This window comes from Lampetra fluviatilis, chromosome 69, assembly GCF_964198595.1.
Source record: "Lampetra fluviatilis chromosome 69, kcLamFluv1.1, whole genome shotgun sequence".
NCBI lineage: Eukaryota > Metazoa > Chordata > Hyperoartia > Petromyzontiformes > Petromyzontidae > Lampetra > Lampetra fluviatilis.
The window spans coordinates 1115184-1140027 of record NC_136343.1 but is presented as its reverse complement, the minus strand read 5'-3'; the positions used below and the strand labels follow the sequence as shown (position 1 = coordinate 1140027).

General features: G+C 50.6%; 1 protein-coding gene across 1 annotated transcript in view; it reads left to right on the top strand.

Annotated features, from left to right (window-relative positions):
* The first annotated feature begins 17539 nt into the window (after window positions 1–17539).
* Window positions 17540–24844, top strand: part of LOC144952672 (E3 ubiquitin/ISG15 ligase TRIM25-like) — a 49895-nt gene continuing 42590 nt past the window's right edge. The window contains exon 1 of the mRNA XM_078883147.1: window positions 17540–18106. Within this exon, the coding sequence (XP_078739273.1) occupies window positions 17540–18106 (567 nt within the window). The remainder of the gene's footprint in view (window positions 18107–24844) is intronic.

Below are 24844 nucleotides of genomic sequence, written 5' to 3'. Positions count from 1 at the left end.
CGCCTCGCTGCTTAACAACATCACTGCCGCCAATCTGATGTTGGTTTCCCGCCAAAATCAGGGGTCAGAGAGCAGGTGGGCGGGGCCTGAGGGCAGGTGGGCGGGGCCTGAGGGCAGGTGGGCGGGGCCTGAGGGCAGGTGGGCGGGGCCTGAGGGCAGGTGGGCGGGGCCTGAGGGAGGGGGCGTGTCCTGCGTGGGTCAGCGTTGAGCTCTGATGAAGCCACCTTTGGGTGTGGATGCAGGTCACAGTGTGATGATGAACCGCCTTGCTCCTCGGGAATGCAACGTGAACGTTCGTTACGATCACAGATCGCGGACGGTCGTCCAACTTCTCTCAATGGAACAACCAAACACAGCCACGGATTATTCTCTCTCTCGTGCGCGTATGTGTCACCAGGGGCCATCCATAAATGACGTCACGCAATTTTGGACGATTTTTGACCCCCCCCCTCATCACACGGCGTCATAAAGAGTCAGACCCTCCCTCAACAATGACGTCACAAAGCTCTGCCCATCTCCTCCCCCAAAATCATATTTCCATTTTTAAAATAAAACATGCTTCAAATCGCTTTAAACTATTGTCATTGTAGTGCGTATTTAATGTGGCGCGGCAATCTGATGTTGTAGGAGTTATAACAATTAGTGTTGTTATAACAATTCTATATTTATTTAAAGTTGGCATTTTGATGTGACGTCACATTTCTCAAACCCCCCCCCTCGTCACACATAGTCACAAATGTCTGATTCACCCCCCCTAGTTGCGTGACATCATTTATGGACGGCCCCCAATGGGGGCGGGAGCAGGCAGGAGACGTGATCAGGAAGCGGCGCCTGCAACAACAAAACAGAAGTCGCCGAAATAAGAAGTTAAACAAATGACAGTGGTGGACGGCAAGAAGAAGAAGGGGAAGAGAGAAGGAGAGCGAGGTAGGGGAGGGGAAGGCAGAGCTTTGTGACGTCATATTTGAGGGGGAGGTGGAGTTTTTGTGACGCCGTATGACGAGTGGGGGGGGGGTCAAAAATCGTCAAAAATCGTCCAAAATCGTGTGACGTCATTTATGGACGGCCCCTTGGGAGTCTTCACAGCAGCCTGGCTGCCAGCGGTTCCTCGCTGGGCCGCACCATCGCCGGCACCTCGTGGCTTCCTCTCCGCTCTTTACGATCAGCGCTGCTCCCCTCCCGCGTCTCTTGCCTGTCACCCGCGCCCACCATGCGTCCTCTTGGTGGCCCGGCTGCAGGTGGTCACCTGCCGGCGAGGAATTCGCACGGCGCCGTGCAAATTCCTCGCCATCCCACATGGCCGGATGGGAGGTCGAGCTCCTGCCCCTATGGGGAGTCTTCACCGTGTCAGTATGCCGGCCAGGGAAGATTCGTGTCCATGGCAAGCGAGATGGGCTGAGGCTGTGCCTTCTACCTCGTCGTGGGCTGGTCGTGGGCTCTTCCGGAACTGCGCTGCTGCACTGCACAGACGTTGTGGACGTCTTTGGCGGTGCGGTGGACTCGACTGTGGTGGCCCCCTGCTGCCTCCAGCCCATCACCCACCCCCGTTGTCTTCTCAATACAACGAGGCCTCATTATTTTTTCAGCCCCCCAAGCTTTCTGTCACCCCCAGCTACGAACAGACCTATCAAAACCCCTCCTTATCCATCCCTCTTTTTTACTGTCATCAAAAGTACACCACCACTTTACAATAACCCAATTCTTCATTTCATTCATCATTCTGTATACGATTTTATAATTGCTGTAAAACACCTTCATAAAGGTGCTATATAAGCCAAACATCCCCCAACTATGTCGATGGAGAGGCCCTTGAATATGTGGAGTATATCCCTGTTGACAAAACTCCTTATCTTATCCATCATGCTGTATGTGAGCGTATGCCAGCGTTATTATTAAGTGCATTGATGCATCGTGGGTTATGTTTGTCTCCTTTTTGCGCAGGAGATCTACTGTAAGGAAGAAGTTACAGATGTGTCCAGGTACATTACCGTCAGCTGTACCGCTTAAATTAACTACAAATCGGCGTTTCCTGGTTCTATCGCAGTATTGTATCCTCAAGGTAACGTGTTACTGATAATAAATGTTCCAGTGCTAAGGACAATGCTGATGATGATGGACACGGATTGAATGATAGAATTTGGAAAATTACAAAACGGATGGTCTCACATTTTCTTAATCCAAGTCCACATCTTAGAGACGAGTTGTGCAACCAAATCACTCGAAATTGTGTGACTTAGTCACCTGCAGCTGCTTTGTCAAGATCTGTGCACAATAAAACACAAGTCTCAGTGACTACAATGTCTGCCCCCTTTTCTGGTTACCACAACCCCCCACCTGCATCTCGATTGTAACTTTATCACAATTCGGAACTGTGCAGCACGTGATGATGCGATACATTGCTATGATTCGCTAAGGAGATCGATGATTGAAAGTAGTCTCGTTACACTGTGAGCAAAATGTTGCAGAGACGTCCACGTAGAAGCGATTCAGTTGCATACACCCGAGTTGCCAAGTTGTACGCAAATGATTGCTCGGGTGTAAGACGTACTTAACTTATGTCAAGTTGTATTTTTCACAGAGCACAGTTCGTATCGATTTGAACAGTTGGCTACGTACGGTGTGAAACAAGTTCAACATACGTGCATTAATTATTGATCCCGTATTCTAACTACAATGCAATACGTCCATGTATAGCCCTTTTGTCAATCTACTGCGGGATGAGGGCCGCCGCACGCTGTGCGGGTCGTGGGGGTTATTTGGCCACGCTTCAGGCTACACAATAGTCGTGTGGTATGGGTACGGATTTGAGGTAATTACCTCTGTGCTTAAAGATTGGAACAGTGATGCAAAGTTGTGACAAAATTAGCTTTTTTTTTACAGTCCAACGTCGCATATCCGACTCGCGGTGGACTGAATCATTGGTGGCTATGTGAAAAAGTCGGATGTTATGTGAACGTTTTTAGAAACTGCCAGTTGCATTTTTATGGACAAATAGGTTACCCCGCACCAATGAAGTGCAATCTTTTGAACGTGGGGAAATGTTTTATTGTACTTCAGAGATAAGCAGCTGTATGCTAGATTAAGAATATGTGACTGCATGCGATAAGGAAAGATTTACAATCACCTTTCAAATGTGATCGTTGGACCCTGCACGGTTACTGCTGAACTGGATGTGGGCAGGTTTGTTAGGGCGGACATTGTAAGAATATTTACAGACCAATTGTTATTCTTTCACAATTACAATAATATTCGAAAAAAATATTTAAAGCACGAATAGACGGCGACCTGAAACTCACAATCTCCCGCGCAATATAGTGTCTGGTTTCCATGAGAATTACTGTGCCACCACAGCTATGATGGATGGAAAATATTATTTTTCTTTAGTGACCTGCATAAAGGCCACTACTGATGTGCACTATTCATTGCCTCGTCAAAATCTTTTCATACTGTTGACCATGATATTCTACTCACCAGAGGTGTGGACTCGAGTCATGTGACTTGGACTCGAGTCAGACTCGAGTCATGAATTTGATGACTTGCGACTCGACTTGGACTTGCATAACAATGACTTTGTCCCACCTCTGAGATGTGGACTCGAGTCATGTGACTTGGACTCGAGTCAGACTCGAGTCATGAATTTGATGACTTGCGACTCGACTTGGACTTGCATAACAATGACTTTGTCCCACCTCTGCTACTCACACGACGCAGTCAACTAACATTTTCAGACAGTATAATAAAATGGTTTCAGAGGTAACTCTCAAACCGTTCTCAAAAGGTACATCCTGGTAACTTCTCGTCCAAAAATATTTAAATAGCAAATGTTGTTCCACAAGGTTGGGTGGCTACTGTGACGCTGCATATAGATCAGCTACTAATGTAACACTGAACAGACTAAACCCCATTTGTCATTCTAATCTTCGATTTGTATTGGATGTACTATACATGACCCACCAATTTGACCTCGACTTAAAATCCCATCTCACGTGACTTGATGCAAGTCGAAATCTACATTGGGCCCTGTTCATCCGTAAAACCCTTATTGACAAAGCTGTGCTTTAATTAGCTAAATCATGAAGCCCACTGTCAAACCCAAGAAACCTAAGACGTTCATATAAATGCCTGTTAACTATCCCAACAACGAGAATTGAAATAGGTGACAACAATTTTACCGTTGCAGCACCAACGTTTTGGAAAAACCTTGTTTCCTTCTTTAACATAATAGATCTGCCTTCAATAAATGTCCTGAAGCAGAAGAATTGTGCTGGCTACAGCCACATTTTAAAATGTGATTGGAACTTTGAACCATATCCATGTATCAATAGTTCAATATTAATGTACATTTTATTGAGAGACTGTGTGCTGTCTTCGTGTGATCAGGGACTATTGTTGTGTTTCCTGAATTGCCCACACTTGCATTTAGTGTTTAAACATTCATAGCAATTAATATCCGATTGTAATTTGTTAGTAAAAAATCGGAGGTGTGGGGTGAGGACAACAAACCAAACACAAACATCAGTTCCAAGGAAATTAGTTTTCAATGTACGTCAGATCCAGACGCCGCTATCTCTGTTCTTTCAGAATGCTTGTCTGAAGCAAAACTGGCTGCAGTTAAACCTGCGCAAGACAGAGTGTATGATTAGTGACTCAGAGAAGAGTCTGAGAGCGTGGCAGGGCCACTTCGACCCTCTACTGATTAGCAGAGCTCGCCCTCTCACTGTGTCCAAAGGACGCAACCTCGGTGTGCTGTTTGATCAAAGCTTGGCCGTGCGCTCGCAGGTCGCAGCTACGGTCAGAGCAGGTCTCTACCACCTCCGAACACTCCGAGGATTGTGCCCACTCCTCTCTGCTCCAGACCTCGAATCATCAGTTAATTAGACGATTCGCTGGTCATCACAACCAGCCTACACATGTTGGTTGTAATTAATGGCGTAACGACTAATTTATATTAACACGATCTAACTCCAAAATACCTCGTATATAATATTGGTCGCGAAAGTCTACGTGTTAAACTGCTTTTCATATGATTTATTTTAAGTTATTGTATGTACCACTTGAAATGGTGGACATGTTTTGGTGCGATTGAAATTTACTTTGCTCAGTCGGGGTTAGCCGCCGAGGTCGTGACAGGTTTATTTTTTACACACTTTAATTGAACGCCCTGTTGTTTGTTTATGTTATTTCAAATATTTGACGCTTTTACGAAGTCTAACGATCTCAAATGTTCTACACAGATTCGTCTCGCGTGACAATTCAAGATTCTATTTAAAGAACCGATCCAGGTTCTTTAAATGGCCCTCTTCGTATTTTTTACTACATTTTTGTCATAAAAAATAATACATTCCGCCCCGCCCCCCATTTTAAATCACGAATGGTCGCGCCCAGCTACGAGGGGAAACGTCTTGTCCAATCAGAGCGGCTGCTGTACTTGGGGAGCCTCTGACCAATGAAAGGCGAACTTACGTCGCCGCTCGTCATGGCGCCGAAGCAGCCGCTGTGATTTCCTATTCCTTCGGGCGAGACCAACAATAATAATTACTATTGCTATTGTTAAAATAATTACATGGTTATAAGCGTAATAAATAGCAATACCACCCGTGCCTATGTGCTGAAGGCAACCTGGTTATGCTGAAGTTGAGTGAGCAGGTGAGATCCATGATCTTGATTTTGAATTAAATATCATAATGTTATCGCTATGTTAATTGGCTAAATGTTCTAATTCTGATTGCTGATATAAATGCTTTAAATTAAAGTGCTAAATCTATTCATGATGAATACATTGTCGCAATATGCACTGTTGTGCATTGATATAGCATTGCAGTCTACATGTATCTTACCAGCTTCCATACAGTGCAGTACTTAACGATCACAAATACGATAATTAAACACGTTAAAGTACACACATTATCTTGTTCTAAATGTAATTTAACTACTTTGAAGTCGGGTTGATCGTTATTCTAATTGTAATAGCCGTGCTTCGTGCTGGGTGCTATCAACCTTTCATTACATATGTAAAGAGGAGCCGACACGAGATTGCAGGGGTCTCGTCCTTTATTCCTTTTCTTCCATTCACACCTGTCCCCAGCCGTCCCAATCTCGTTCCCGCCAAAGGCCCCCTCTTCCCGCCCGTTCCCTCCTTATATCTTCTTGATCACCCCTCCCACTAACCCACCTATTGGTGGGAATCCTTCCCCTGACACCCCTACATCACCCCCCCCCCCCCCCCCGGAGAAAAAATAACCGTCCTCGGTTCTGCCTCCCCCATGGACCATTTAAGTCTCCCCATGCCTCCCACCACTGACAGTGACGACAGCCCTTAACCCCCCCACAACCATACAATGCAATATAACACAACAAAATCAATTGCGCGGCCTGCCCAGGTCTCCAGCCAGCATCCCGTAACAGCCCGGACATCCACAGGCAGCAGATGACCGTGGCGGCCCCCTCCTTCGAAGGCCCTCTCGTCGCGGTCCCTGGTTCGGTGGTGCCGGTGTCGCCTTGCCTGGCGCCGCTGCCTCTCCGGCTCCCGCTCGTGCCGCCGTTCCGTCAGGCCTCACATGGGGTGCTGTAGGTGACAAGGGAACACAGGGCACCGAACCCCCTGCAGGTCGGCGCGTGGTGGTCGGCGACCTTGGCCTGGGTAGGGATGATGATGATGTTGGCAGTGATGTTGGTGGTGATGTTGGTGAAGATGACGGTGGAGAGATGTATGGCTTAAGGCGGGTGGGGTGTACAAACCATCGTCGCTTACCCAGTTGGACCTGGACGCACTGCGGTCGGAGTGCTTTAATGACCTTGACCGGCCCTTTCCAGGGTCGGTGCAGCTTTGGTGAGAGGCCAACCGGCACCTGAGGACAGTGTAGCCATGCCTGGTCCCCGACTTTAAAGGGCTTGGCTGTCACTGTCCTCTCCCGTATCCGTACATTACTCTCTTGGCTCGTGGCCGATGCGGCCTCGGCTGCTTGGCGGGCCTCTCTCAAATAAATGAGGGAGGTCTTTAGTGCCTTCGGCCATGCGTCAGCTCTTGCGGGAATGTCCGTCAGCTGCACCTCAATAGGCGGAACGGGATCCCGTCCGTACATCAGGAAAAACGGCGAGAACCCCGTCGCCGCGTGCGGGGCCACCATGTATGCCGCTAAGACCGATGGATTGTGGAGGTCCCAGTCGGAATGGTTTTCGTCCACCACTTGGGACAGCATGGCCGCTATGGTGCGGTTAAGCCGCTCTACCATCCCATCGGTCTGGGGATGATACGGAGATGTTCGGACCTTTTTAGTGCCCAGGATAGAGCAGACGTCCTTCAAAAGCTGTGAGGAGAAATTCCTGCCCTGATTCGTGAGCAACCGCTCCGGTGCCCCCTTATCAAGGACATAGCCTCCCACGAAGGCATCGGCGATGGTCTGTGCCGTTTGGTCCGAGAGGGCCCACGCCATTGGCCACCTCGTGCAGTACTCGACTCCGACCAACAGGTATTTATTTCCCCGTGGCGTGACCGGCAGTGGTCCCAGGATGTCCAACGCAACCAATTCGTTGACCCTGGTCACCGTGATGGGCTGTAGGGGCGCCCGGCTTACCCGGGGTGGCGGCTTTCGCCGCGCACATTCGACGCAGGTAGCGACCCATCGATGCACGTCAGCGGTCATACCTGGCCAAAAGTACCGACCCTGTAATGTGTACAGTGTCTTCCGCCCCGCCAGGTGCAGCAGCTGGCGGCCGTGTACGTCCATAACCAATTGTTGACGCAGCAACTCCGGAACTACCAGGCATCGCCGGCGCCCTGTCGGGTCCCATCGCATGAGGAGATCCTCCCATACGATGTATTCCTCCCCCCCTGCCTCTGCTGAGGCGCGTAGTGTTCGCAGTGGGGCTTCCTCCAGCTGTAGCCATCTCCAATCGTCCAAGGTCAGCCCCAGGTCGTGGTCGGTCAGCTGGACCTCACCCTGTGCGCCCTCCGCCGTGCGTACGGGAGCGATGACCGTCCCCTCTGGCCTCGCCTCCTTGCAGTGTGCCCCGCCTGTGGTGCATGCACAAGGGCCCTGGGGTGCCAGTCGGGACAATGCGTCTGCGTTGGCATGTCTGGTCCCTTTGCGATGCACTACTTGGTACCTGTACTCCTGTAGGCGCTCTATTCATCTGGCCAGCTGGCCCGAAGGCTGGTCGATGCGGAGCGAATACTGCAAGGCCGCATGGTCAGTGCGGACCGTAAATTTGCGACCATACAGGTAGGGTCGGAATTGCTGCACGAAGTGAACGACTGCCAGGAGTTCCCTACGTGTGACGCAGTAGCGCTGCTCCGCTGATGAAAGCACGCGACTACCATAAGCGATAACCACCTCCCGACCCTGCTGGACTTGCGACAAAACACTGCCGATGCCCACATCGCTGGCGTCCTTGTCCAGGATAAAGGGGAGGCCAAAATCCGGAAAGGCCAATGGTGGTGCATCTGTCAGACGTGAGCGCAGCTGCTGGAATGCCTCTTCCTCCAGAGAGCCCCAATAAAACCTCTGGTTCTTCGCCGTCAACACGTGCAAGGGCTTGGCAATGGTTGCGAAGTTGGGCACAAACCGGCGGTAGTAAGAAACGAAACCCACAAACCGGCGTACCTCCGGAACCGTTGTGGGAACAGCCCAGGCCCTCACGCAGGCCATCTTTTCCGGGTCTGTAGCCACTCCAGACTCACTAACGACGTGGCCCAAGTAGCGTACCGACGACTGCATAAGGTGGCACTTCGACGGCTTGAGTTCAAGTTCGCGTTCCGGAACCGCAGGAATACCTGACGTAATCGGTCAATGTGTTCCTCGAATGATCGGCTGAAAACAATGACGTCATCCAGGTAGATGAGGCACGTTTCCCATTGGAGGCCTGCTAAGGCCAACTCCATTATGTGTTGGAACGTTGCCGGCGCAGTCTGGAGGCCCATAGGCAGGCAGTTGAACTCGAACAGGCCCTGTGGTGTCCGGAACGCTGTTTTAGGCTGGGAGTCCGCGTCTAGTGGGACCTGCCAGAACCCGGACAATAAATCCAGCGTACTGAAAAATGTTGCTCCCGCCAGTGCATCCAATGAGTCGTCGATACGTGGTAGGGGATATGCGTCGGCCAGCGTGACGGCATTGAGGCGTCGGAAGTCCACACATAATCTCAGTGACCCATCTGACTTCTTGACTAGGACCACCGGTGCCCCCCAGGGACTCGAGGATGGAGAAATTATGTCGGCTCGCAGCATCTCCTGCACCGCTTGTTGAATGTGCCCTTTTTCCATTGGGCTCATTCTATATGTGTTTTGGCGCAGGGGTGCGGCATCTCCCGTGTTGATGTGGTGCTGCGACAGATTTGTGCGCCCTAGGTCGAACGGTCCCCGGCTGAACACGTCCGAGAACTCCTGCAATAACGAGTGCAGCTGCTGTTTCTGGTCGGGCGGCAATCCCGGCTCAGGCCCCGCCAGCTGGTCCATCCACGATTCGGCCCCTCTGTCCTCGGACTGGCTGATGCTGCCTACAAGCTCGGGCTCTGTCCCTGGGGCTCCTAGTGACAAGGGACTAACGTGGGCCAGAACTGTTCCCTCCTGCACCGTCGCTGTTCTATCGGAGGTGTTCAGCACCTGAATGAACAGATGCTGGTTCTTCTGTACAATAGTTTCGGCTCCCACCAGCGCATGGCGATCCATGGCAGCTGACGCCGGAGAAACCAGGATGGGTGAGTCTGGTCGGGCTGTCACGAGGGGGGACCGATATTGCAGCGGAACCAGCATCTGGGCTGCCGGGGGAATGGAGACAGACTTACTGACCAGAGCCTGCACGTAGGGTACACCCCGGCTGGCCCCCTCCGCCTTTAGGAAATGGAGATGCGTTCCCTGGACTTCCACCCGCCCATTGGCCAGATCGATTTTCATTGGCATCCGCCTCAGAAAGTCTGTCCCCAACAGGCAGGGTACGGGCAACGTTGCGGAGACAAGGATGGGTCCTGCTACCGAAAGCTGCCCAATCTGTATCGGGGCTTCAACCTGGCCCAGGAAGCCCATGCTGCCTCCATTTGCTGCAATGAACGTTGTCTTGACGGGGACTAAAGGTCGGATTTTATCCGGCAGCATCTCGTGCATGGTGCTCGAGATGATCGTGGCTGATGCCCCCGTATCCACCAAGATACGTGCCGACACTCCCGCGATTTCACCGACCAGGACCGAGGTTCCTGACGTGGCCGCTACCACCCGCCTTGCCAGCTTCCTCCATTGTGTGGCTGAGTCCGGCCACTGACCAGGCGGCGTCTCGTTATCCTGTGGTGCATGATGAAATGATGGGGGATGGATGTGAATGGACCGAAGATGGGGTTCCTCCCTTTGGAGTGCGTCGCAGCAGGGTGAACGCACCCTTGTTACATAGTGTGGGCTTACCCCTGGGTTGCGGGCTGGGCTCTCTATGTGGTGCAAATTGCCCCCCCTTGGTGACGTAGGATGGGCCCCCCTTGTGGTGTGGGGGGCCCCCCCCTTGTAGGGGGCGGTGGGGACTGGGGAGTGGGCCTTCCCGTGAGCCCCTCCCTTCTCCCCTCCCTTTCCTTTGTCACGGGGGCGTGGTTCCCCTGGTTCCGTCTCGCTCTGCCGCAAAGCGGTGGCGAGGCGGGCCGTGGAACTGCTCCAAGGCGCAATGTCAATCGTGTGGGCTGCCTCCGCCCCCGGGCCGTTGCCCCTGGCAACTCGCCGGCGTCGCAGGTAACCGGCGACGTCACGCCCGCCGGCGACGTCACGCCCGCCCGCGAAACCACGCCCGCCCGCGACGTCACGCCCGCCCGCGAAACCCCGCCCGCGACGTCACGCCCGCCCGCGACGCCATGCCCGGCATCGACGTCACTGCCGGCCGCGACGTCACTTCCGCCCGCGACGTCACCTCCGCCCGCGACGTCACGTCCGCCCGCGACGTCACCTCCGCCCGCGACGTCACCTCCGCCCGCGACGTCCCTCCCGGCCTCGGCGCGACTCCCGGCGCGGTCCCCGGCCTCGGTACGATCCCCGACGCGGTCCCCGGCCCCGGCGCAATTCCCGGCGCGATCCACGGCCCCGGCACAATTCCCGGCGCGATCCGCGACACCACTTTCGGCCGCGACGTCACTTCCGGATGCAACGTCACGTCCGTTCGCGACGCCACTCCGGGTCGCGATGCCACTTCTGGTCGCGACGCGACCACAGGCCCCGGCGCTATCCCCGGCGCGATCCCCTTCCCCCGACCAGGACAGTGGGGACCGGGAAACGACACCACCGGCGCCCACCCCGAGGAGACTCCCAGTAAGTTCGCGGCGTCGGAATTGTAATTGCTCGGCCCGACCGAGAGGCCGGGCGGGACGGCGTCACTCGCCTGGATCCTGTCGGCGTTCGGCCCCGGCGGGTTCCAGGTGACGTTGGCGGCCTCCGGCTCCGTGCGGCACCCCCTCGCCACATGCCCCTCTCGACCACAACGGTGGCAGACCCACGGGGCGTTCCGTCGGGGGGGCTCGGCGCGATGTTGTAGAGGCGGCTGCCAGCGACGCGGTGGCTGGTCGCTCTGCTGGTCCCTCTGCTCCGCCAGTCCCCGGATCGCCGCATACACCTCCCGCAGCGATGGCTCCATCTCAGACGTCGGCGGTCCGTTCCCAGCTGCCCCACAGGCAGCCTGTGGCGACGGTGCAGGTTCGGCGGTTGGTGTCGCTGGACCCAGTAGCGCCGCGGCAACGGCTCGGCTGTTCCTCCCCGCCGCGCCAGCCACCGGGCCCACGGGTGGCGCCCGGCCCATGACCTGCTCGTGGGCTTGGATGGTCCGGGCAGCCCACAGCGAGGTGCGTTCCCCCGGCGTCACCACGGGCATTACAACGCCGGCGCGGCAAGCGTAGGTGATGAGGTGCTCGACCACGAGGTCCTCGAGCGCTTCTTCAGCCAGGCGAGGGAAAGCTCTCCTCGCCAACACGAGCAGCGCACCCCTGTAGGCTAAAGGGGATTCTTTAGCCCCTCGCTGGCGATCCTGGAACCGTTTAAAGGCTCCTTCCGCCGGGCAATAGATCTCCCCCAACGCCTCGTAGGCCGCCTGTAGCGTGGACTTGCTGTGCGAGGGAAGGGAGGTGTAAGAGGAGAGTGCTTCTTTGCCCAGAACGGATGGCAGCGCTCGTAGTGCCTCTTCGTCTGTCCACTCGAGAGCGTGGAAGGCAGCCTCGAATCGGCGGACAAACACCTCCCAATCTTCTTCCTCAGCCACGAACTTGTCGACGGGCCCCAGCCGACGCGGCCGTCCGGCCACCTGCTCTCCGTGTTGGGTGTTTAGCCCTGGGGGTTTTGGCGGGAGCGGCGGCGGCGGCTGGCGTGACGAGGTTGGTTGCGGCTCCCGCCCGGCCGGCTGGTCGGCCTCTGGGTCCCGTGGCCTCTCCTCCCGTAGTATGCGTGGGGGTGGGGGTCCCGGTGCTGGCAGGCCCCCCATAGGGAGCCTCTGCAGTAGCTCCTGGGGTGCCCTCTCCACGCGGGCCATGCGGTCCTCCATGGGGTCCTCCAGGCGATCCGGGTTCCCTTCTGCTGCTTCTGATAGCAGGCCCCCTTGTTGCCCAGGATGGGAAGGATCCCCGGCCACTGCTTCCTCTTCCCTCGGCTCTTTCCTGCGGGGATTCTTCTTTGTAGCCATTAAGATCCCACCGCTGCCACCAAATGTAAAGAGGAGCCGACACGAGATTGCAGGGGTCTCGTCCTTTATTCCTTTTCTTCCATTCACACCTGTCCCCAGCCGTCCCAATCTCGTTCCCGCCAAAGGCCCCCTCTTCCCGCCCGTTCCCTCCTTATATCTTCTTGATCACCCCTCCCACTAACCCACCTATTGGTGGGAATCCTTCCCCTGACACCCCTACACATATACTGTTGTTGGATCGGAATGTGCATGATTTCATTAATTGTAGGGTCAAGGGTTGACATAAGCAAGCCATCATTGCCATCTTTACAGCATCATTAAGGGGCCGGGTAGCCAAAACCCATTGGCACCTTCCAGTATACAAGGGGGTTCACTGTTGGTAGCAACACCAGCAAAAGAAGCAGCAGCAACAGTGGAGGAGGCAGTGGCACCAGCGGGGACAGCAGCAGCACCAGCAGCAGTGAGCTGAGCTCGCAAGGCAGCTCACACTGGGGTGTAAGCAACGACCCCAATGCCTGGTGTGAGGATCAGAAGGGAGAAGGCAGGACTCAAGATCCAGCCTACTGTAGGCCTCTTGGACTGATGTCTAAAACCGCGGTGCTGGTTTCCCAGTCCAGTGGATTGAATATGTGGTACGGTTATTCAAGGATGTCTGCAGACTGTCTTAAGTGCATGTGGACAGTGGAGTTGGTTTTGGTGCTGTGTGTGAAATTGTGAAACGCATAACGACCACCACTACAGAGGCTGTGCGTGTGTGTGTCGGAATTATGCAGAGTCATAGGCGTGAGTGGGTTTAGATAGAACCGTGTGTCTGTGATGAATTGTGTTCTGGGGCTGTGGGGCCATGTTGGTGGGCATACACACATCTCACCCTACTGTTTGTAACCTGGCCTAAGCACAGAAGTAAAATTGCTTCATCGCTTAAAATCCTGGTCCATGGGTGTTGCTGCTTATTCCGCATTGTGGAGCCGACCGGCCTGCAAAATAGTTCACCATGGTGGAGGTGTTAATGTAGTGACGCTAGAGTTGGTTACGCACCGTCACACTCTTACTCTTCTCTCCCCCTACCCTTTCATGATCTCTAAGTATCCCCTATCGCTGTCACCCATTCCTCAGCCTTTAACACGCCCCTACCATCCATTTCATTGTATTATGTAACCATGTTACTATGTCAAGCACATTGAGAAAAGGTGTGCTATAAATATAAAACAAGTTGTTGATGTTGTATATATGGGCCTTTTTCCAAAATCATATTAAGAATAATTCGGCCAATTTTTTTTTAATAATCAAACGAGGCACAAACAAAAATTGTAACAACCACCCTCACGAGCAGCTGCTTTGTCACACTCGAAACAAAGAGCCGGAGATGAACCATAAAATAAAATAAAAACCCCGGTACAAAGGATAGAGGGTTCGAAGTTTGCGAACGAGATTCTGGGAGGACTCACCACAACTTCAAAGACCCGCCACCAAACAGGGCGGCGAAAAGCGAACTGACAAGTTTTGTAGTTTATTACCTTATTTTACTCCCAGTCACCTCACAGATTCTCTTGTCGTATCTTATTATCTACATGACCTCACCAAAAACCACGGAATACGAATGCCAGCAGTCAAGAAAGCTTAAGTGAAAACGTAATTACATCTAACCTCAAGACATCAAAATATAACTCGAGTAAAACAGCACAATCCCTGGATACAGATAGACCACAAATGTTAATAAACCCTAGGAATATGTGGTAATAACCACGATAAATCACAAACCAAATAATAATGATGAAGTATTGGACTGAGGGTCATCCAAAAAAATTTAAAGGCGAAGTAGGTCAACCACGGGCAACCAAGATAAAATGTATTCCCTAGAGAAATCCTCCCAGCCGCCTTTGTCTCCCAGCAACATGTGGTGGCAATAAAACCACCAAAGGAAAGACGAATGTGACACCCTCCCGCGAAGGAGCCGCACATAAATAGAATAACACACACACCCCGGTCGAGTGGTGCCGAAACAGACGTTTTTTTTGGTTAACCGTTTTTTTCATGTTTCTTCTAACAACGGTAAAAGTTCAAAACTTAGCGACAAAGATTAAATGAACATCATAGATCCTCACACTCACTCCAATTAAGAACCAGGCTAAAATCTGCATTAGTTATACTTATTTCTCATTCATTATCGTAATACTAAAGTTATTCACCTTAAATACTATTATTATCCTTCCATCTACACGGCTTGGCCAAATGAACCAAAGAATGAAATCTTGGATAAAAATGAACCAATTAATAATTATGAAGTATTAGATCGAAGGTCATCCAGGAGGGATGAGGCGAAATAGCCCAACCACACAGGACAAAAAAAAATAATGTATTCCATAGAGAGAGAGCCTCCCAATCGCCTTTGTCTTCCCGCAGCACGTGATAGCAAGATTTGCACACACAGGTAAAGAACATCTCCCCATAAAATAAATCAAACCACGATGGAAATACGGTGAACACGACTACAAACATACCTCGAGTCACTTACAGAATCAGAAATACAAAGTAATACTATAAGAGGTAAAATGAGTTTTATTCTAACTTCCAAACAGTAAAACAGGAAAACTTGAAAAGCTTGGGTGAGACAGAATGTAACACCCACCGCGAGGGAAGGGGTGGAGCGGGCGAAGACGGGGAAATCCCCCTCCTTCCAGGTTAATTATTACAGAGGGTGAAGGGGGCTGAAAGGACGCACGTGAGGGCAATCTGGGACAGCTGCTTCTATTAATACCAGGATAACCGATGAAGGCGATAGAAAGCAGGCTTTGAACATATATTACCTCAATAAAATCAGAACACACACACACGGACACACGTGCAGCTGTTTCCACAGGCGGGGAGCGAACACAAAGAATGGTTCCGGTCCTTTGTAAGAAGGCATGCCAAGGGGAGAGATTTTTCAGATTTAACCAGAGACTCGGCCCATACATTTCAGAAGCTGGCCAGCAGAAGAAGAATCCAGCAGAAGAAGACTCCAGCAGAAGAAGCCAGCCTGCAGAAGAAGATCCCAGCAGAAGAAGAGCCAGCAATCAACCAGGATGGCGAGGCTCGCTGAGTAGCGATGTGCTACCCGGTGCGAGTTCAGCACCAACAGAAGAAGTATCGCTCGAAAGTCATTCTGCTCTGGGTACCGACTCCCACGAGCCACTGCAGTTCGAGTTCAGCTGACGAGAATTCTAGCATCATCCTCGAGAATGGGCGGAAAGCGCCAAACATCGACCAAGCCAGCATCACAGCGTCAGCTGCGCCATCGAGCAAGGGCAGCTGCCAGCGGACGAGCGACAAGAGCGACCAAGCATCTTCAAGGACAAGCATCGTGCCGACGCAGCTCATCCAGCTGCGGAGAGAGACGGCAGCTAACAGCAAACACGCCCCAAGCAAGAGAGGGGGCTCTCCGAAGCCGTTCGTATGACACGCCCGCATTCGCACGCCAACACGCATCGCCGGCATCTGCCTAACGCAAAGAATTGATCAAGGGAACCAAAACAACACACAGACATATACATACCCGGACTAACACAAGAATTTATCAAGGAGACAATCCAACACACACACATGAAACCGAGCCAATCATAAGAAGACTAATTAGAAGAGTGCATGAACCATAATTTCCGAAAATTACGCATTTTTTCAATCTTAATAACATTTTTATACATTTTTCATAACCCGACATATACAACATTGAGATGAGCACTGCTGTTAACAGATGCAGCAAGGCTCGCCAAGGCAGTGCTCGAGCCACCGCTTGACTCGTGGATGGCGACGCCCCTGCCCTAGAGGTCGCCATTTTTTTATAACGTATCTGTCACTTGCAGCAATAGGAAATCTGCGTAAATTGTCCTTCAATAAGTAAAGCCTCAATGAGTCTATTTTTAAAGAATTATTGTTTTGGGACGTTCAGACAATTCCTCTTCAAATGGGTGATTTTGAATGTGCGAGAAACCCAACCACAACAACTGCAGCAGCTCTTTTCATTTCAGACTGTTGAGGACACCTGCGGTGCCCATGGAGGCCACCTGCTTTGGTTTGCGAGTCCCTGGCTGTGCACCGGGCCAGGCTTATTACTCGTGGCCAATGTTTTGGACACACTTCGTGAACCCTGCAGATCTGTTTAAGACCGGACGGAAAAGCAGACGTGAGGTTGGAGGGACTTTTTAAACTGAAACTCCGACGTCCTTTCTGGACTGTCTGTACGAGAAGCGCCGGGATTGTTTGCTCAACTGTTCTGATATTTGTGTATTTTGGGTCACGATTGTTTGGAGTTTGCTAGGTGAATTAAACTTTGTTAGGGGACAACCTACCTCATCTCTGCATGAGTTTGTTTAATTGGAGGGTAGTTGTTTCTTGTGAGTGCAGCTATGTGGACTACAAGAAGGAATTTTGTTATGTCCAAGATGGACCAACCTTTACAGAAGTGTGTTGAGAATGAGATGAGTTGACACAAGGTGAGTTGAAAATAGGTTAGTTGAGATGAGGTAAATTGAGATAAGGTGAGCTGAGTCTTTATTTAGCTACTTCTGGCACCGAGACGTCTCTGCCTGGTCAACAGTCAACACATTCCAGGGCGCGCCTTATGATATGCAAAAAAAAACTAAAAGAGTTTGTACTTTAACCTGCCTCATATTTAGGTTGCTTGTTCCTGGTTTAATGTCTCAGATGTCGCCAGAGACTGCGTGAGCTATAGCTAGATACTGCCGGAGCTACAGCCAGTCTGCCGGAACTACAGGCAAAGATAGCGTGAGCTACATTAAGAAGCTCCCTCAGCTACAGGAAGACTGTGCTACAGAAAGACTGCCAGATCTACAGCCAGCGACTGACGGAGCTCCAGCTAGATACTCCCTGAGCTCAATCCAGCGCCCATCTCTGAGTGGAGCGACAGGGCCATGGCGAGTGTGGCTGCCAGTGATAGCGAGGTTCCAGGGGAGTTTAACTGCCCCATCTGCCTGGACACCTTCCGCTGCCCCTGCACACTCAGCTGCGGCCACTCGTTCTGCCTCGAGTGCGTGGAAGGCGCCTGGGATACGGCAGAGTTATTCTCCTGCCCACAGTGCCGAATGACTTTCCCTCGGAGGCCAAAGCTGAACAAGAGCGTGACACTCACCAACCTCATCGAGCAGCTGCGAGTGGATGAGTCCATGGCTGCCGATGCTGCTGCTTCTGCTGTTTGCTGCGATCATTGCAGGAAGCCTGCAGTGAAGACTTGCCTTAAGTGTGAGACGTCGTTCTGTGTGACCCACGTCGCGCCCCACCGGAAGTTGGCAAAGTTTAGTGACCACGTCCTGGTGTCGCCCGGTGTGAACCTGGAGAATCGACGGTGCGTGGAGCATGGTGACGAGTACTGCTTCTATTGCATTAACGACGGACGCCTCATCTGCAGGGACTGCACCGTCTCTGTGGATCATCGAGGGCACGAGCTCGTCACTCTGAAGGTGGAGCACGATAAACGAAAGGTGAGGAGGAGGTGGCTCAGACTCATTTTTAAGTGGATTTAATATTTGACATGCCCGTCAATTTATTTTTCAAACGAGTGTTTGAAGGGTAGACTCATAGTACATTGACAACATTCCACATAAATACAGTGTCCCCCATGTGTCCCTCTGAGTCTCAGTATCTCCATGTGTGTCCATGCGTCCCTCTGAGTCTCAGTGTCCCTCTGAGTTTATGAATTATCCCCATGTCCTATGATGTCAAGAGCAGGTGCGCTTTACAGTACCTCTATGAGCTTAATCGAAGAATGTATATGTTGGAGATAAAGTCGGGTTTCTTCTGTATATTATTTAAAATAACATTCTATACATCTTACTAGGAGGAAGTCCCCGGCTTTGCCTGGGGGAAAATGTATTTCAAAACTTGTCTTCTCTTAAAAAACACAAAATATACATACACAAATACGAAGCTATTGTGAAAACCCGGCGTTCTGTTTGTCTGTCCCTCAACAAAATTACAAGAGGCTTGCAGAAGTCCTGAATCAAAAAGTAATAGTAAGTTGGGGGTAAATAATTGATCTAAAAGGTTTCCAAAAATTGTCGACCCCCTCCAAAAATCTTTAAAGCCCCCCTCTCCAGCCAATTTGTATTTTGTAGGCTTATATACCTACACACCCTCAAACAATAGAGTCAGCAGTATCTAGTGACTATTGTAGTACCAACTTACTCTAAAGTAGCATCTAGTGATTCTATAGTAGTGTAGTGACTGAAATCGGAGGCGCTAAGAGTGGTGGGAACTTATTTTATTGAACCGAACACCCTTTGCGCAATACACACCCAATGCTGATACACACTCTTCTGTCGCTCGTTTATACACAACCTTAAGTTGGTTGCTAGCCTATACACAACACTAGCCGTCTAACACTGACAGCGCTGAACCGAGACAGCCAACTACCGTCTAGCAATGCAATATCGAGTGAAGACGACAGCAATGATGGCGACGAGATGACAGTGTCGATGGCGACGATCTTCAACAGCACGACGGGGATCCCAATCCATACTACAACCCTGAGCTCTCGATCAGGGCCCCCTTTTATGCTCCCAGCGTGGCTTCGCTCCGCCCCGGCCACGCCCCCTCTCTAGAACCTACCAGCGCGTTCCCGGAGCTTCCCCCTGTCCTCCTTCTGTAACCTTCCCCCCTAATATCTTCTCTGGTATATCACCTGGCCTTCTGATGTCAGGACTGCTGTAAGCCGCAGATCCCCTTCCCCACCAGCAGCCATGCTGCTACATTACTTATTTTATGTCACTACAGTAGTATCTAGTGCAGGGGTGGGCAAACTTTTTTACTCACGGGCCACAATGGGTTCTAAAATTTGACAGAGGGGCTGGGCCAGGAACAGATGGATGGAGTGTTTGTGTGAACTAATATAAATGACATGTAAAAATCATTACATGAAAGGATTTGGCCTTTAACAGGTAGCAAAGCATTTATTTGCAAGGCAATTTAACAAATTGCACAAACATGAACAATACAAAAACATGTCGTAACGTGACTGATCAAACATCATGAAAATATCTGAGGCCTACGCCCAAGCCAATTACCTCACTTGAACTTCTTCATTTTCTACATTAACAGGTTAGAGCAGCCACGCAGGCTGTGTCAGAGATTTGGCTCCATCCTCGCTGCAGCAACACATCATCACTTTCAGTTTCAGTGGGAACAGTGTTGTTGATCTCCCATTTTTGCCAGTGCATCCAAGTCTGGAGTTATTTTGGTTGTGGCAATTCTCAGGATAGATCTGAGGTGCTGATCTGTTAACTTTGATCTGTGACGGGCTTTGTTGGCGTTCATGACGCCGAATGTCTGCTCACACACAAGTCGAGCCAAACAAAGTCAGTATCTTCTGTGCAATCCTCCGGAGATTTGGAAACGTGGCTGTTCAGTGAAGCATAAAAGTAATTCAGTTTAACAGAGTTGAACTTCTCCTTTAGGACGGAGTCAGACTGAAGATTTATCAGTTCCAACTGCAGCTCCTGTGGTGCTGTTTCAGGGTCTTGTGACAGGGGACAGGACACCAGCTGAAGTGACTGTTCAATATTTTCGAAATCAAAAAACCTATGGCAGAATTCTCCGTGCAGGTCCTCAAGTGATTTGCTGTATTTTCTTGCGTTTCACGGTGCCTCTTCCTGCATGGCAAGTGTGGGGAAATTAGTGAAAGATTTGTTCGCAATTTATCCGGAGAACAAAGTGAGCTTTGATTTGAAGGCTTTCACATGTTTGTACATGTCGTGAACAAACTGATCTTTCCCCTGCAGTTTCACATTCAGCTCATTCATGTGTGAAAATATGTCCACAGCAAACGCAAAGTCACTAAGCCAGTTCTTGTCGCTTAGCTCAGGGAATTCGTCAGATTTCCCCATCAACTCCAAAAATGCGATGGTGTCCTCTTTCAGCTCCCACACTCGTTGTAACACTTTCCCCAAATTTAACCAGTGGACACGAGAGTGGTACAGCAAGTCCTGATGATCTGCATCAGTTTCCTCCAGGAATGTAATAAACTGACGGTGCTGAAGTCCTCTTGCTCGTATAAATTTCACAAGTTTTACGACTGGATTCACGACATGATTAAGCTGCAATACAGACTTACACAGGGATTCCTGATGGATGATGCAGTGAAGGAAAATAAGATCCTGGACAGGGTTTTCCTCTTTCACTTTATCCTGGATACTTTTCAGCAGCCCAACATTTTTTCCAGTTAAATTTGGCGATCCATCTATTGTGACATTCACAAGTTTACTCCAAGGTAGCTTCATTCTATCCATGACAGCAGATGCCTGGTTATACAAGTCCTCTCCCCGCGTTGTTCCTTTCAGGGACTCCATGGTCAAAAACTCCTCTGTTATCGCAAAACTGTCGTCAATGCCTCGGAAAAAATGAGGAGCTGCGCACTGTATTTTACGTCCGTACTTTAATCCAGTGCTAGTGAATATAATTAAAAGGAATCGGACTTTTTGTTTAATTGACTGGCTATATTTTCATCAATCAGTTCCACACGGCGAGTCACAGTCCTGTTGTGATAAACTGACTTTTTCAAATTTGCTTTTAATCTCCGGACACAAGATGTCTGCTGTCTGTACCATGTATTCTTTTACAAACTCGCCTTCGGAGAAAGGCTTGCTAGCCTTTGCTATTTCGAATGCCACCAAAAAACTTGCCTTGGTAGTTGACTCTTGAATCGTAGTTTGTCGGTGAAAAAATGTTGCTGAGTCTGTAAATTAGCCGCCAACTTCTGAGCCGTAGCCACCCGTTCTTGCATTGACTGCTTGCTAGCGTAGTTAGCATGCTTCGTAGCAAAGTGACGGCTGATGTTGTACTCCTTGAAAACTGCGACAGTTTCTCAGCATATCAGGCATACAGCCTTCGATTGGACTTCAGTGAAAAAGTATTTTGTTGTCCACTCCGTGTTAAACACTCGGCACTCATTGTCCACTTTCCTTTTCTTTGATCTGCTCATTTTACAGAAGGGCTCACAGGGCAAAGCGAAAAAGTGAAGAGCGCACCGTATCTAACTCAGCAATGTAAACAAACCCTGAAAATGGCGCTGACGGCCCACAATGCATTGCGAGATCATGTGCCCCTTTCGAGCCCTATACACCACACTCCCGGTCAAAGTGTGCCTTCTAATGGGGAAATGGGGGCATTACAGGAGGAAGGTAAAATTTAATTTAATAATAATAATATTTGGACAAGTTCGGCGGGCCGGATTAAAAAGCCCAACGGGCCGTACTTTGCCCATGTCTGATCTATTGACTCTAAAGTAGTATGTACTGACTGTATAGTAGTATCTGCTGACTGTATAGTAGTATCTACTGACTGTATAGTAGTATCTACTGATTCTACAGTAGTTATACTGACTATAGTATCTACTGACTGTAAAGTAGTATCTAATGACTATAGTAGTAACTACTAACTCTATAGTAGTATCTGCTGACTCTATAGAAGTAACTACTGACTCTATAGTCATATGTACTGACTCTGCAAGCAGTGTATACTCACTGTAGTGATATCTACTGACTAGTTGTATGTACTGACTCTATAGTAGTATCTACTGATTATACGGTATTATTTATAAACTCTATAGTAGTGTAATAAAAGACTCCGTCAGGCACTGCTGGTCTCCGTTTGTCTTTTATTTAAGTTCTTTCTCCTCACCCCACTGGTCTCCTCCGCGGACCAGCGTTGTATCGCGCGCGCCCCACACGCGCTTCCTCCTCAGCTCCTCCACTCGTTCTCACACCCCGCTGGTCCTGACAAGGGACCAGCGTCTCCTCTCACGCGCCGCGCACGCTCCTCTCGCCTGCCGCACACGCTCCTCTCGCGTGCCGCGCACGCTCCTCCGTTAGCTCCTTCTCGCGAGCGCCCGCACGCGCTCTCCCGTCAGTCGCTCCGTTCCTCCCCGCTCCGCACACCGCTGGCCGATGGTGTGCCAAAGCCCCATCAGCCACGTGGCTGATGGCGCGGCGGCCACCCGAAGTGGTCCCGCTTCTTCACTCCAACAACTCCCCCGATCCCTTCCGGGCTCCCACCTATATCTTCTCCCCAACGTGACCCTGACTCCTCCCCTTCCGGATCGTCAGATCCGGCCTTCCCATACTGCCCTGCTGGCTCCACCGCCATTCACCTCGCTTCCCATTGGAGCCAAGGTGAACGGCGGCCCCTCCCACACACCCCCCATACCGGGCTCCACCCCCCAATACCCCGGGCCGTGTGATTGGGCCAGAGCCCAGCAGCAACTCCATTTACGCTCGCATTACATGACCCCCCCCCCCCCTAATGAAAAATTCAGCCGTCCCGGCTGCAATAGGATAAAATTATGCGAGCGACGGCATCACAATCAGGAATCACACCAGACACAACGGAGAGTACAACGACAAACACAATTAACGAAAGGGAAGGGATTAGGATCCGGTATGGAACACCGGCCCGTCCTCCGTGCAACAAGCAAGAAAGAATTGAGGAATGGAAGGCAATGCACAACAACGGTAACCGACATGCAAGAATGGCAGACGCGCATAAATCAGGAATGCGGTGTCTTAGAGCGTGTCCGAGTTGCTGGTCCATCCGCCTGGCTAAAGTCCAACTTCAGAGAACAACTGGTAGAGCAGGAGTGATGAACAGGTGCTCCCACTCCCCCTTCAAGTCCACATCCGGTTAGCACAACTGGTGACACCCTGTGGGGTATGCGTCGAATATCTGTGACGAGAAGGAGCACCCATGTCACTACAGTAGTATCTACTGACTGTATAGTAGTATCCACTGACTATAGTAGTGTAGTGCTCGACTTGATACGACAGCTTCTGGCTTTTCTCTCTCCTTTTATTTCGCGTATACTGATCAACATTCCTCCAGCTAACACCGATCAACATTTCTCCTCCGCACTCTCCGCTCGCTCGCCGCATTCCGCCGGCCTCACTCGCTCCACGTCTCTCTGTCGACTCTCCTCTCCACTCTCCCTGTCACAGTTCAGCCGCTCTTTATCGGCTCCGCCGTCACACTCAGTCGTATCTCTATCAGCTTCTCTTCCCACACTCCAGCCGCTTTCTACTGGCTTCGTCGTCTCACTCCAGCCGCTTCTGCTGGTATCTCCACTGCTACCCTACACTTCTCCACTTCTATCCTACACTTCTCCACTGCTACCCTACACTTCTCCACTGCTATTAGCTCCGCTGCTTCGACTCCAACATCCTCTGTCTCCTCCCAGGCGCGAACTCCCGTCTGCTCCAAAACCCCCTCTCTTTATCCCCCAACCAATTAATCTCCAATTAATCTGAGGCATCCCCTGCGACGCCACTCGCCCCCAGCCCCCGCTGGCACCTAGCATGTTTTCCCAGACAATGCGGCGCCACTTAGCGACAACAACAACTCCTCGGCCAATCAGTGTCTTGCGTCCTTAATTACCCCTTACCACCTGCTACTGTCCTCAGACAGCGCGTCACCTCCTTTGGACAACAACAACTCCCAGCCAATCAGCGCCCTGTGTCCTTAGTTGCCCCCTACTCGTCTCTACCCTTCTTTCTACGCCTAGCAACAACAACCCCTCGACCTCGTTTGCTCCCACTGTACTCCACTCACGCGTATACCCACTCTCGCATGTGGCGCGTACTTTCAGGCACTACAGTAGTAACTAACTCTATAGTAGTATCTGCTGACTCTATAGCAGTATTTGCTGACTCTATAGAAGTGACTACTGACTCTATAGTCTATGTACTCACTGTAGTAGTATGTACTGACTCTATAGTAGTATCCACTGACTCTATACTAGTATCTACCGACTGTACAGTATTATCTATCGACGGTTCCATTCCATCACGCGTGTGTTAAAACGAAGTTCAACACACTAGAGTGACCTATTACAAAGCTCTGTCTGTTACCAGAAGCAGCATGAAAGTGTACGGATAAGATAAAGCTAAAAAAAGCCAATAAGTGGCAGAAATACAAGAAGTTATTATTGTTATAAGTAAAGTTTATTATTTATGCTTTTGTGGCTCTTAAGGTTAATGTTAAGAGTAATTGGTATGTAATGTAAGAGCCATAAGACAAAAAGTTAATGTGTTATTTCTGCGTATACATTTGATGTCCATCTGTCATACATTTGTTAAGGTGCAAAAGACGACTCAGATGCAGATCTTCTGTAAGGGCTTACGCCAGTTGTTTATTAAGGGCTTACGTCAGTATTTATTAAGGGATTAAGAACTATT